Source organism: Cygnus atratus, chromosome 3 (assembly GCF_013377495.2).
Source record: "Cygnus atratus isolate AKBS03 ecotype Queensland, Australia chromosome 3, CAtr_DNAZoo_HiC_assembly, whole genome shotgun sequence".
Taxonomy (NCBI): Eukaryota; Metazoa; Chordata; class Aves; order Anseriformes; family Anatidae; genus Cygnus; species Cygnus atratus.
The window spans coordinates 1,901,700-1,916,260 of record NC_066364.1 but is presented as its reverse complement, the minus strand read 5'-3'; the positions used below and the strand labels follow the sequence as shown (position 1 = coordinate 1,916,260).

General features: G+C 44.7%; 1 protein-coding gene across 1 annotated transcript in view; it reads left to right on the top strand.

Moving 5' to 3' along the window:
• Positions 1-14,561, top strand: part of ELP3 (elongator acetyltransferase complex subunit 3) — an 84,713-nt gene continuing 70,152 nt past the window's right edge. The window contains exons 1-7 of the mRNA XM_035563682.2: positions 1-89; positions 1,087-1,186; positions 2,681-2,819; positions 4,070-4,140; positions 6,380-6,443; positions 8,355-8,423; positions 9,669-9,823. Coding sequence (XP_035419575.1) covers positions 71-89; positions 1,087-1,186; positions 2,681-2,819; positions 4,070-4,140; positions 6,380-6,443; positions 8,355-8,423; positions 9,669-9,823 — 617 coding nt within the window. The 5' untranslated portion in view covers positions 1-70. The remainder of the gene's footprint in view (positions 90-1,086; positions 1,187-2,680; positions 2,820-4,069; positions 4,141-6,379; positions 6,444-8,354; positions 8,424-9,668; positions 9,824-14,561) is intronic.

The window sequence follows — 14,561 nt, the reverse complement described above, 5'->3', positions numbered from 1 at the left end:
GCGACGGGGCGGCCTCGCTTGGTGGCAGCGGCCGGCGGCTGGGGCCGTGAGGGAGCGGCGGGGCGGCGGCATGGGGCGGCGGCGGGCAGGTACCGGCCGGTGGTGTTGTTGTCGGTGTCGGTGTCGGTGTCGGTATCGGTATCGGTATCGGTATCGGTATCGGTATCGGTATCGGTAACGGTGAGATCGGGCCGCCCGGGGAGCTGCGGGTCGCCCTGGCAGCGCCCAAGGCCAGGCTGGATGGGGCTGGGGGCAGCCTGGGCTCGGGGCAGGGGTCGTGCCCATGGCAGGGGGCTGGGATTTGATGAGATTTAAGGCTTCTTCTAACCCGAAACCGCACCACAATTCTGTGAGCACCTCTCCGGTGCTGTGCCTGGGCTTGGTGAGCTGGCACAGGCTACAGCTGGGTGGGCAAGAGTGTGCTCAGCCAGATCCCCACTGGTGGGTTTTCTGCCCTGTTTGGTGCCTGGTATTTTACTGCAGCAACACTTTCTGGTGTAAAGTGAACTGCACAACCTAAAATAAGCGTGTTTGGGGTCAGATCGCTTAATAGCAATGCTTCTCTTCTCCCAAAGCCGTTGGGGAATAAATATAACGAAAATATCCAGCGTGTACAGCACTAACCCTCGCTGCAGCCCTTAGGGGGGAAGCTTCAAGGAGCTGACTGCTGCGGCAACCCCCTACGTGTGTCTGATGAGGTTATGGGGTTATCTCCTCATCTGGCTGCTCCACCGGCCTCCAGTGGATGCGTCTTGTTCCTTGCCACATGTGCTGGCAGCATCAGATTAGCCTGCTGATGGCGTTTAGCTTCCACTGACTTCTTGTTTGTGGCTGTTGTGCACATCACTTTGATGGAAGACTGTGGAGTTTGCCCTAAAAGCCAAAAAAACACGATGATAGGAGGCAGCGGCTGTTACTTGCTGCCAGTCAGGAGTGATGTGCAGTGGCAAAATGTCCTTTGGAGGGAACAATGCCCTGAAATTGTGGGAAATACTGAAAATGAGGGACAGAGTAGACGCACCTGGATTGTCACAGGCAACAAGAAAGCAGTGGGTATACACGTGGTTTGTTTTGTTCCCCTTTCAGGAGATCTCAGCCATGCAGAACTGATGATGATGACGATAGCTGACATCATAAAACAACTAATTGAGGCTCACGAGCAGGGAAAAGACGTGAATCTGAATAAGTAAGTCACTGGTGGATGACACTGAGGAGCTGCTCCACCAGTGTTGAACATGTCCTGTAGAGTTGGTCATGCTTGGCCTTTAGTATATGTTTTATTTTCATAACCTACTGTCATTTCTCTTGCCATTACCTGATAATGACCATCATAGAATCATCATAGAATGGCTTGGGGTTGGAAGGGACCTCAAAGCCCACCCAGTTCCAACCTCCTGCCATGGGCAGGGACACCTCCCGCTAGATCAGGTTGCCCAAAGCCCCATCCAACCTGGTCTTGAACACCTCCAGGGATGGTGTGAGAAATATCTTTGATTCTCACAATGGGGCATCCACAACCTCTCTGGGCAACCTGTGCCAGTGCCTCACCACCCTCTGAGTGAAGAATTTCCTCCTAATCTCTAATCTAAATTTCTCCTCTTTTAGTTTAAAACCATTCTGCCATGTCCTGTTGTTACCTGATGGAGTAGAGTCCCTTTCCATCTTTTTTATAAGCCCACTTTGAGTACTGAAAGGTTACAATGAGGTCCCCCTGGAGCCTTCTCTTCCCCAGGCTGAACAGCCCCAGCTCTCTCAGCCTTCTCCATAAGAGAGGTGCTCCAGCCCCTTGATCATCTTTGTGGCCTCCTCTGGACCTGCTCTAACAGCGCACTGCTGTCCACCAGAACCCACCGAGTTTCTCTCTGTCCAGGGAGATGACATCGGTCGGTCTGCCCTTGTCGACTGATGCAGTCACTAAAGATGCCAAGATCTGCTAATTGTGGTGATTTGAATTTACCCCTTACTACTTCATTGGCAGCATACAGACTACAAAGTGGTGAAAAGCTCAGGGAAATTTGTCATCGTCTTTTTGTGTTTCCACCTGCGTGGAATTCATCCTGATAGTCCCAAAGCCAATTCTATCAGGGAAAAGAGAGGTTAATTTATAGATAAAGTTTACATCGAACGTTTTTAGCAGCATGCTATGAATGAAGTTGCTGTTTACAGAAACTTTTTTCTTCTTTACCTTTGTGGAATAATAAAAACTGAACTTGTCCCAGCGTATCTCATTTACACGTATAATTGTAAACATTTAGCTGGTGCTGGAAATAATTTATATAAGTGTCTTAGAAATGAACTGAGCTTGAGCCTGCGTATGTAGGAGATTAATCGGATGGAAGTCTTAGGAAAAGACTTAAATCACTGGAAATGGGTGAGACAGCCTCTGGGCACCTCTGACAATGTTTTGGCAAAACCACATTTAGGAGTAAAACATACAGAGACTCAAAACATTGGCAGTTGTTGCTTGTTGACTTTATTTGGAGTTTATTTTCTGTATCTTAAATACCCAGAGCAGCTGTTGCAAGGAATTACTGTATTCAATAAGTTACCTGCAAAGGCAAATGGGGTGAACCCACCTAGATCCCCAACGAGCTGAACCGAAGCGGTGTGATGGAGCTGCTGTGGGAATGGGTACAAAAGTCCGGATGGGGTCATTAATTGGAGGTATTTCTGCTTTCAGGCTGAAAACCAAGACTTCAGCCAAGTATGGGCTCTCGGCGCAGCCACGTCTGGTCGACATCATCGCTGCCGTTCCGCCGCAGTACCGCAAGGTGCTGGTGCCAAAGCTGAAGGCCAAGCCCATAAGGACTGCTAGCGGGGTAAGCACGTCGTCGTTCTCTCCATCCACCACCGTCCTCCCCTGCTCTCATTGATAAATTATTGTGGATTTAATTATTTTCAAAGAGGAGGACATTCATTGTCCAGAAACTTCAATGAGGATGTGCTGCCTGCACTGCCAGGTTCCACGTTGTCTTCTCTGATGTGCCTGCAGGGCTGTTATTTGCAGAGCATTTGGGAGAAGAGAAAGAGGTGTGGAGGTTTTGTCTCAGGGTAGCATATCTAGTTTTTGAATTGCTGTAGAAACACTGCAGCTTAATCTGCAGGCCCTCTTGGTGAACAAAGGTGAAATGTTAGGATTTCACATGTTCCGTGGAAAGGTATTTCAAGCTGAAAAGAATAATACAGGTATAGGTGACATTCAGCTGTGTGTTTTCAAGCTTCTCTACTATATAGATAGCATGCTTAAACCAAAAAAAGCCACCACCCAACCACCAGAAACCAAGATCCCAGAAGTGTTCAGTTTTCATAACTATAAAAAAAAATCGTAATTTTGTTACTTTCCTTTTTTCTGGCTTTAGAATATTTCATTAAACTCTTACTCCAACCGGAATTTCTGAAAACTGGAAATGTGCTTTCCAAGGTGCGAGCCCCGAAGCAGTAAACACTAGAAAATCTTAAGTGTGTGTCTCTTTTCTTCCCCTTGCTCCTGTAAAAGGGGAAGGTAGCATGTTGTGTAGTGCCTACATTTGATGTGTGAAGAGCTGCGTGAGACCAGCCTGGAAAAAAGACTCAGCTAAGGTGGAGGGAGGAAGCTATTTTTATTGTGCTTCTTTTATGTCTTTTTGTTTCTCTTCATCTCCCCCTTTTCATCTTCCAGATGGTGTTCAGGGTGCTTACAGGCACATTCTCACCCTTGCACTGTCTTAGATGTGTGCTAGATGGTCCTGGTGAATACCTGTGTGCCAGTCAGGTGCCAGTCAGCGTGTCTTTTTGGCAGGGTGGTTAATCAGATTCGATATGACACCTGGGTCTTTAAAGCTCACTGCCAGTTTATTCTGAATTGCGAAAATACTCAATAATAGGATTCCTGCTTCTCGATACATTTGTTATCTTCGTTTTCTCAAGAGTTAATGCACAGATATTTGAGGTGGCAGACTAAGCAGAAAGCATCTTTAAATAGTGTCCTGCAGATGCGCATTTTTACATAGCCATCCAAGATGCATTTTATTTTTGTAACTTCAGAAGCAATTACTGTAATTTCTCTCTGCTGTAATTCTGCTTATTTCAGATTGCTGTCGTGGCTGTGATGTGTAAACCACACAGGTGTCCACACATTAACTTTACGGGCAACATATGTGTGTAAGTATGACTCGGGTGACCTAAAAGAGGGCTCTTTTCCAGTATTATTTGTATAATTTTGTATAAATTGCAGGAGCACTGTGTTAGGGACAGACTACTTTTCTGCACAAGTGCTAAGTTGCAGGTTGCCGATACCTGCACATTACATTACAAATTCTACTTGTTTGCAGTTTTTCTTTCAGCAGAAAACCTTCTTCTTTGACAGGTGAAACTTTACTTACCTCAATAATTAGAAACTTTTGTGAATGTAGTAATTAGGAGAATATATTAACGATCAGATACAAGTCGTATTACTGAGATGGTGTGTGCATGTGTTGTGTTTGTGAGAGTAGACTGGGTACATAAGACAGGAGAAGACAATTACAGAAAGGAAGCAGGGCTCAATCTAAAAAGTTTGAAAACTACTGAACTGAAACCCACCTGAGGAGGTGCAGGTGTTGTCTACGAAAGACTTGCTTGGTGTTGGCTCTGCCTGGCTCTGGAACGAAATGAGAGCACAGATGGAAAGCCTCTAGCTGCCAAGAGCTTGCGGTATTAAGGGAATAGCTTCTGAGTTTTTATTTTAATTGGGAAAGCCAAGCTCAGTTTACCTTGAAGTATATTGCTTCGGTTTGCTTTAAGAGTCTGTGCTCCTGAAATCGCATGCTTTTTGTTTTCCCTGAGCGTATCAGCTCATTTATTTAAAAACATTGCTCCTCTTCTCCACCTTGTCACTTCTGAAACGTCAGCGTGTTTCACTACCAGCTGTCCAGCAGAGCGAGCTGGCTCCGTGCTTGTTTTTGGATGAGCAGCTATTGTGTTTGAGATGTTCCAGGTAATTATGTATGTGAAATCTCTTCAATTGGATCGCACAACTTTCGCCAGCCAGTTAATTCGGCCATGGTAATTTGGTAATTAATTTTATAATGGTGACAGATGACTTGGGTTGAGCTTGCAGGGCAGGCGACGAGGAAGCCAATCAATTATGCGGGGAACAAAATGTGTCCTCTGATTTGAGAGAGATGGCATTATCTTAGTCTCTGTGCATTGAAGATCTGCACCGTAACAGTGCGCTGACTGCTCCTTTACCATGTTCAGTGCACGCAGCTCGAGCTGACGGGGCTGCCAACCTCCCCGTGTCAGGTCACGTTTGAACACGCAATGACAGTAGGTTGGCCATTAACCCTCAGAAGAAAGCTGAGGATACTTCGGAATAAATTTGTATTCCGTTAGATCGCTGTCTGCCACATACCAGTCCTCTCCTTGCTACCCGTTGTGCTGGGATAGCTGCAGGTCTGTCCTGCTGTGTCAAAGAATGAGCTCCAAACCAGCCTCTAGGTGCAGGAATTGTCGTTTAACACCAACCTACAGTTAACCAAAGTAAATGGACTGTGTTCTTCTCAAGTAGCCCTAGAATGCTGCTTAAAATGTATTTATTAGCTAGCACGTTCCTAAGTTCAACAGACAAACGTAGATAAGCTTTCTCACCATCGAGATAGTTAAATTCAATAAATACATGGAAAATAAATGCAGATTGTGTGACTGGATGATGTCCATATTTTGTCTTTCCTTGCCAAACAAAAAATATTTTGCATCAGAGACAATTTTTTGGATGGAACTTTTTGAAAAGCGTTGAAAATGTTTATGACTGTAAAATTACTCTTTCTAAAATCTAATTACCAGCATGTAACAATCAGCCCAAAACCGTAGGGCAGCTCCCTACAATAATGCCACGTTCCAGAACTCTGTTCACAGTTTGTTTTGCTTCTGTTTAGTCTTGTCAAGTTGTCTCATGTAGTAAGTTGACAGATCTGAGTTGTTTTTTTGACTTCTTTCTCATTAAAATTAAGCGGTCTGTTTTGCAGTGCTCTGTATACCTAGCCTTTGTACATGCATAGCCTCGCTTCCTCGCAGTGTTAATGGATATCAGAAAACTCTGACCAGTTGTGAGCCAGCTTTAGTCCGGGTAGCATTAAGGTACCACAGTGGTTGAGCCAGTAAGTGCTTCCTTTTGTGGATTTCTCTTTTTGTGCATTTGTATTTGTGGATTTGAGAGCTCTTCAATGCCAGGAGAGCTGCCGATGTGCTGCTGTGGTCAGGTTGGGTGGAATTTGTGTTCCCCTGCCTCTCTGATGAGGGATGGGGTAGTCAGAGCAGTGTGTGCTCAACCTGCACCCTCTTCTATATCCATACCTCGGGCAGATTAATTGTTGCAGTTGCATGAGTTTGATGCCTGTTTTCTGTCTTTTGATATTTGCAGGTACTGCCCAGGTGGGCCTGATTCTGACTTTGAATATTCAACGCAGTCTTACACTGGATATGAGGTATTAATTACTTCTGTCTGCCATAATGCATTGCCTACGCCCTGTAGGATTGGATTCGTCTGCTCTTTGATTCTACAAATTCACCCGTGCTGCAAGAATAAGAAACAAAAGCAGACTTGGCAAACTCTGAGCTCCAAAGCAGCTCAACTACAAGAACGGAAATTCTGCCGAATTTTTGTAGCAGTTGTTTCTTTTTCCTCACCTTGCAGCTGTTCATAGTGTTACACGTGTAATACGCTGTGGAGCAGCCTGTGATTCTGAGCAGGACGAGTGCAGCTCCTGTGCTGTGGCTGCATGACCTGCTGGTGTGGGAACAGCTGTTAATTTGAATTTCCAGCTGTGGAAAGTGATGAGTGAGTAAGAGCAGTTGAAGGTGGCATTGCTGATTCCCAGGGGACGCTGCTGCATGCGCTTTGTTTAAATGAATACTGGCTATGGTTCCTGCAGGAGTTATCAATCTGCGTCAAAATTTTCCTAACTAAACAGTCCAGCAGAAGCATAGATGTCTACTTGTACTCAGGAAGGGCTTCAGGGAAGGGTACAAAGAAGACAGAGCTGTACCCCTCCTCGAGCTGCCCACTGGAAGGATGAGAGGCAACAAGCACGCCTTGGAACATGGAAAATTGTCGCTTACTGTAAGAAAAGAATGTTAAACATGAGGGTCATCAAACACTTCAGTAGGGTTCCAGAGAGGTTTTGGCATCTCAGTCCTTAAAAAGACTCAGATATTGACTGGACAGTGACCTGAGCATCCTGCTCAAACTGGACCTGCTTTAGTCCCGTCCAACCTACAGGAAAAAAGCCCCTTATTTAGTTGTTAGTGCCTCCGATATTACATCCGTGCCCTTAGAATATCCTGGTCTGAGAGTATGTCTCTGCATCTGCAGTGATATCTCACTAAATGTATAGAGCAGAAATAGCTCTCTCTTGTCTGCTGACAGCATAACACAGCAGAAGATCTCACTGTGACTAAGTTATTGTCACTGGTTTTCACAAAAAACTCAGGGCCGTTGCACCGATGTAAAGTAGCAAAATAACGTACAATACATTCTAAGTAAAACATTCAAATTAATCTATCTGGTAAATGGTGAGGTGGCAGCCTTTTCACATGGATTTTGTCTGCGGTGATCCGTTTTTGGTGTCTTGAAATTTGTTTCTGAAACGATAGTGCAAAGCAAGAAAATCCTGTGTATACGTAACTGCCCTGTAATTCATGTTGTTTGGGATATGTTTTATTCATTTGTTTAGTACGAACAGCACGTGGGAGTTGTGCATGATTAAAAGAGTCCTTATCCTTCAGAGCTGTTCATACGACATGAGGAAATACCAAACAAATCCAGGATACACAAGATACTTCAAAATCTTCTCTCTGAGTATTATTAATAGGCTTACATCAGCCAGTAATATAAGAAGTAATTTGGGGTTTTCAAATGAAGGATTACGTTAACTTAAAGAATATTTGAAGTTTAAACTGAGCTCTAGAGGACACTCCTTGGGTAACGTGTGCAACTAAAGAGAAACTAAAATGAAGAGGACAGAAAAAAAATGGTACTTTGAAAAACATTTCACTAGTGATTTTTGCAGTGTTTTTTTCTGAGTCTTCAGAGATTCTTTGCATCCTGTCGTAATGCACTTGAAAAATTGTGTTCTTTTTCTCATATTGCCATCTCAATGGGCTAAAAATGTTGTGGGTTTTTTTGGTTTTTTGTTTTTTTGTTTACAAAATTAAGGAGCCAAATTAAATTTACAATGAGATGGGCTCTCTAGTTGTGAGTTTGAAGACTTCAGGGTTGAGTTCTTATAGAAATGAAGCATCCATTTCAATGCTAAAAGTTGACTTTTGTTCTTTTTGCCTGTCTTTAATTGCGTTAACTTTTTTTTTTTTTTTTTAAATCCCTTTGTGTTTTTTAGCCAACATCCATGAGGGCCATTCGGGCTAGGTATGACCCCTATCTCCAGACAAGACACAGAGTGGAACAGGTACAGTGAGAGGGAATTTGTGATGCAAATACCAATAATGCTTTGAATTGCCTGAACTGGTGAGTGGAAGGGGTTGTGATGAACGGCACCGAGTCCAGCTGGAGGCCAGTCACTCACGGCATGCCCCAGCTTTCACTTCTGGGGATTCTATTAGCAGGAGCATTGCCAGCAGGACGAGGTAGGGGATCCTTCTCTCACCTCAGCCCTGCTGAAGCCACGCGTGCAGAGCCGTGTCCACTTCTGGGCTCCCCAGGAAAAGGCCAGGAGGTTCTGTCTGAACATCAGGAAACGCTCTTCGTGTGAGGGTGACTGAGCACTGACACAGGTTGCCCAGAGAGGCTGGGGAGTCTCCGTCCTTGGAGATACTCGCTGCCTGCCTGGACACAGTGACAAACAAATTGCTTCAGTTGACGCTGCTCTGAGCACAGAGGTTGGACTACGTGACCTCCACAGGTCCCTTCCACCCTCAGTTTTTCCATGATTCTGTAATTCTAAGTTAGCCTGACTTGATCCCCATGGAGGAATTATTTTTAAACCTTTTAATTGTCTAACTGTCATTTCCACTGAATAAATAACAAGTTTTGCAACTCTTAGGAGATGTTATCTTTTCTGAAGGGTACTTAGTTACTGATAGGAGGCCCTATTACAACAAAATTGTAGAGATTTTTGGCAACTGCTAGTTCTTGATAATTGCTTACATTTAGAATTTATTACTGGAATAGTGTCTTTCCTACCAAAATGATTTTTTTTGGTCTTCGCTGGAAAATTAAAAGATGTGATTTCATTCTTACTCCTATTCTGCTTTTACCGGTTTCCTGTCTATCTCCAAACCCAGCGGAAAATTCTCCGTGGATTCAGCGTAGCCCTTTTCTCCCACAAGCTTTTAAGGATGGTTCTGCATGGATTGAAACAGAAGTGAAGAAACTTTTCTTACTGGCCATATCTATGTTAGCTTCAAATTGGAACCTGCGTAACTGCGTTGGCAAGCTGCTGTGCTCAAAGTACTCTGCTTTGTCACGAAAAAATGCACTGGGCGCTGTGTCTGTACTGTGTTCTTGCAGTAGAGAAGTAATCCCTGGGTTTTGGAGGGGGATTATAAGAAATCTGTACAAAAGTATTAATAGTTTGTCATTTATAGAGGATGGGACAACTGAGGAAGGAAACTATTATGGTGTAGGAGTGCCAGGGCTTTCAGGAAGGTCTTTCAGCTCAGTCACTGGTAACTTTTCACTGGCGCTTTTACAGCTGAAGCAGCTGGGCCACAGCGTGGATAAAGTGGAGTTCATCGTGATGGGCGGAACCTTCATGGCCCTGCCTGAAGACTACCGAGATTACTTCATCCGAAACCTTCACGATGCCTTATCGGGTCACACTTCCAATAACGTAGCAGAGGCTGTCAGGTAAGTGCTTTGATTTTCTTTAACGTAATCACTTCAAAATATTCACCAGCTGCTGTTAAGAACAGCAAACGCCGAATATTCTTGTCTCATTTTTTTGAAAGGCAGTGTTTATCCAGTTAAACAGTTTTAGGCACAGAATATTTCTAGCTCAACCTCCGGCATTACCGTGCATACTGCATAGCGCCGTGGTTTTAGGAAATGCTAAGCTTTTCCTAATTTTTTTGGCGTTCGTCTGGACTTCTACCTTTTATGCTTCGTCACCTTGACTTGGAGTTGTGACGAATCCCATTGCCGTGGGATTTATTTCCTTTAGCCGGGAAGGGGAACTGATCCTGGTTTGGAGGAAGGCCAGACGTCAGCTCCCGTAAGGGATGACTCACCCCGAGAGCGTCAGTGCTCAGGAGCTCTGAGCCCCTTGCGGTCTCCAACGCAGTTACCCTTGCAGTATTTCTGGGTGACAGGGAGATGTTCTTCTTCTCCTTGTACAGTTGGTGAGCTGAAAATCAGAGACTCTTGTAGTTACACGTGCTTTGGTTCATTAAAACCGCAACTTTCCAGGTACATTTTGTAGGGGGAAGCTGAGAAGAAAACCTGGACAGATTTGGTATCTTGGAGCTGTTAAAACTAGGTGACCATCCCTCTAACAATTTTAGTTGTCACCTTGTTGTCATAGCTCAGTGCAGTGAATTTTCCTCGATGCCACTGTCGCCCACTAAAGAAAGCAGTTTTAAAGCTGGTTAGGACCAGCCCTTGTCTAGCTTCATGTCTACCATCATATTTTAAAGCTGTAATTTCATTTGGTTTTCCTCTGGAGGGCAGCAAACGCTTCTACTCTCTTTTTTCTTTTTTTTTTTCCCTTGTCATTCGAAGACCAGACAAAAAGTGCAGTGCTGCTCTTTGAGCAACAGTCAAGGCAATAAAAGAGCCAACAAGTCGCAAAAAAAAAATTGCTTTTCTTTTGCTCTAGCACGCCGGTTGTGAGCACTTAAGGACACCCAGCTCGTTCTGGAAGAAGGGTGGAGTTTGCAGGTGTCTGCTCAATTTGGTGCTGCGCTCGTACGGGCGTCAGGTGGTTCAGGACGTGGTTGTTCAGCGTCTTCTGCTGCAGGTGCCTAGCTAATTTTACTGGAGACAAAATTGCTTTTCGAGTAGTCTGTCCCTGGCTCTGCAGATTACCGAGGAAACTAGTTACGACACAGACTGTGTCACCAGGTAATTTTAAAAGCATGCGAAAACTAAGTGACTGAAGTCAGTGTGCTGCCCTGCAAGCACACAAACGGAGCAGTGTGAGAAAACCCGCGCTGACAATGTGTTTTTTTCCAGCAGATAAATAAAGCGATATGTATTTTTAACATAAAATTCATGTTAAATGCTTAGTAAATGGAAGTATGTGGGAGTTATTCATGTTGCATTTTCTAAATATTCCAGAGGCAAGAAAATTGTGTTCGAGATGAATCAGACCTTTTACTTTTTATGCTGCTTGCATAGAGCTGTTGTACTGTGTCACTGCAGTGCTGTTTTGAGATGGTCAATGACACTCGGAAGAAATAAATTCAACTTTGCATGCTTCTCTTTGTACTTGAGGATTCAGCCTTTCTCCCTCGCTACTTCCGTTGACAGAAGCCATGCTACGTGGGGAATATTGACAGTATTTTATTTGTTTTATATTGTACTGTTATTTGTTTTACATCGTACTGCATTTGGCTGTAACCTGTGATCTGGTCTCTCTCCCCCCTTATTTTTAGTGGAACCGTGGCAGCTTTGAGAATTTTCCTTCTCATGAAAATAATTAGTTATCTTTAGATTTTGTACAGCGATCCCCTTCTTCTGGAAAAGGACCTTCAGCCAGAATACTTTTTTTTGAAGCCTTTCTATGCATGTCCCTTGATTAAACCAGTGCAGCATCTATCTGTAAAGGCTTCAGTCCACCTAACTGTGAACCCAGCATTTTCCCCTTAGTCCAGCCATTTCTTTTCTTTGTCCTAAACTTGAGGTCCAGTTCCATGTCAAATGTTGTCTTTCCAGTGGTATTGGTAAGCTGACCTTTACTGTCTAAATTACGCAGCATCAAAGGGCTCCTCCTCTTGACATAATCTGGAATTTTTCTTCATCTTGACCATCTCAACCACTGTAGCTTCTGATCCCAGTTCATCAGGTAAGAGGGATGTGACCCTGTGCAGGTTCCACCAGTACACTACGACTGTGGCCTGCCTTGGAGATATTTACTGTTCCTCACAAAGCCAGCACTGCAAGTCTGCCCGAAGGAGTACGTCCTCAAACTCTGTTGGCTCTTGGACTCCTGCTGATGATCTGAGTTGCTGTCTGGCTTGCTTAGAGGTTTAAAATCTGGCCACGTGGTAGATCACACAGCTGCAAAGCCAGCAGTGCCTGTATGAGGGAAGTGACATAGGACTGGAGCAGTCTGTCTCGGCGAGGTGGGACACTGCTTCCGCCAGCACCTGCAGAATAAATAAACCTGAAACCAGGTCTTTATGGTCAGTGGAGAGAGCAGGATCTTCATGGGGTGGCTGAGAGCATCTAAGCTAGACTGCTGCTTTAAGCTGTTTCTAGGTAAACTGGGGCAGCTAACTTGGAAGGTGTGAAGATCTCCTTTCATACCTGTACTTACAAAGCACTAAGGAGATCCTTTATGAATGAATGGACTTGAAGTGGGTTCAGATTTTTTTTTTAATGGATGCCTGAATAAAGCATGAGTTTCGAAGTGACCCTATTTATGCACGAGAACCGGTCAAGCAAAAATGCGATTTAAAAAAGATAAACAGAGCAACTGCTAGGCTTTCGTGGCAGCTCTGCTGCGAGTGGAGGAAGGAAACAACTTCCCCCAGAAAGTGTTGCTGCTGTTTAATATTTCTGCAGTACCTTCCTATTGAGGTAATAAACACTTCTTAGACTATTCAGACAGAAGTCTTTGCTGGAGGCGCTTTGGTGTGCTTGAGAAAGAAGTTGGCTGATGAATGAGCAAAGAATAGCAGAGCCGGAGGGGATTTTTGTTTTGCAGAGTGTGTGTGACAAGACCAAGAAGTTCTAATGTTTATGTGCCAAGAACACCACTTAGGAGATTTCAGTGCGTTTCTGGATGTCTATCAACACGAGGTTGTGGACTTGGTGATAAGCTTTCCTTCTTTACGAGGGGAGTTGTAGTTACTGCTGAAGAAATGCTATAAAATAGATATTTTTTGTCACTACAGAAATGCATCTTCCTCCCGGGAGTTGTTCCCATCAAGGCAAAGCGTTGACTTGACCACTAATTGCGGCTGCCTTTGCTCTTTTGTGAGGACAAGGAAAGCATGAACCGAGAAGGTGTGAAATGCACATGCAAATCAAAGTGACTTCTCCCCATCGTTTTGCTCCTCTCACCTGACCCGTGAGTCATTGGAGGTGCTGGGCATATTTAACTGCAACAGTGACTCACCACGTAACCCGAGGGCTGAGCACCTCTTCTCCGAGCCAGGAGCTGACTTTTAATTAGTGATTGAGGCCCCACGAGAACTCGCCTGTGTTCAGAAAGGCAAGTGTCAGAGAGGTCTCCCGGGTCGACGCACCCGGGAGCTCCTTGGACTGCACCTTCAGGCCTGCCTTCTCTCAGAATATTTAAAAATGCACAGGAAGTATTTGTAAAATTTTATCACATTGTGTTTATTCTGATGATCGATCATGTCATCGTGTTCTTGACGACAAGGGAAGAAGAGAAAAAAATCGCTGGAGTCTCATGTTCTGCAATTTGAGCATCTCCTCTACCTGGTATTTCTGTAGCAGTGTTTGGGTGTACAGCAGACACGATAACTATTTCCCTGCTAGGTCTGTAATTCAAGGCTCATTTTCCATGTGCATCAGCCTCTGACATGCAGAACTTACAAAACTGTTGGCCGTACTGGATTCCTTGCGGAGAAATTCTCTGGTTCTGTGAAGTGGCAGCTCCTACTGTTGGCCAACACCGTGGGGGCACCTTTCAGCCCAGCCTTGTCGTGGGTTGCTTTGGCCAAGCGTCCTTTTGTGTTTTCCCTCTCAGCTGGGCTGGTGAGCAGGCAGCAGTGCTTGCCTCTGCCACAAATGTTTTCGTTACGAACGAGGAAATTTCCTGTAGGTATCCCAAAAGCCACCTTGACCTTTTGGCGAGCTGTGAGCAGATGGATCCAGCTACTTGAGGGCCTTCTCTGGAAGAGAGGGCACAGGTTTTAAATAACCGCTGTTTGGGGCTGGCTTATTGTGTGCCTAGTTTAAGACCCATTAGCCCATCTGGGGAAAAAAAAAAGAAAACAAGCTCTGGAGGTTTGAGCAGCGCTTGGTTTGATGTGTGGAGCTCCTGATGCATTTTAAAACCCAGCTGGAAGTCACTTGAATGCACCAGATCTGGGCAACCCATGAAGAATGTGTTTTGTTTGGTTATCAGATGATGTGTTTTCTGGAAAGCTCCGTATACTCTTTTCTCAAACCCCCACATTAGGGCTCTTGTATCAGTAATTCTTCTAATAGGAGCTGCAATTTCTCTACAGGAAACAGCGATCGTGCAGGCTGACTGCCGCTGAGCAACTCCTCACTTTGCTTTTCAGTAGTGAAGAGTAAACCTGTCTGTAAAAGGCCACTGTGTCAAAGTCAAAGTCTGTTCAAATTTCCCACTCTTAGGACTCGAGGAGCCTTGGAAGGTGCGGGTTTCTGCAGGTACGTCTTGTCTTACTGCTGCAGCTTACCAGTTCACAGACGTGGTGAAGTGACACAG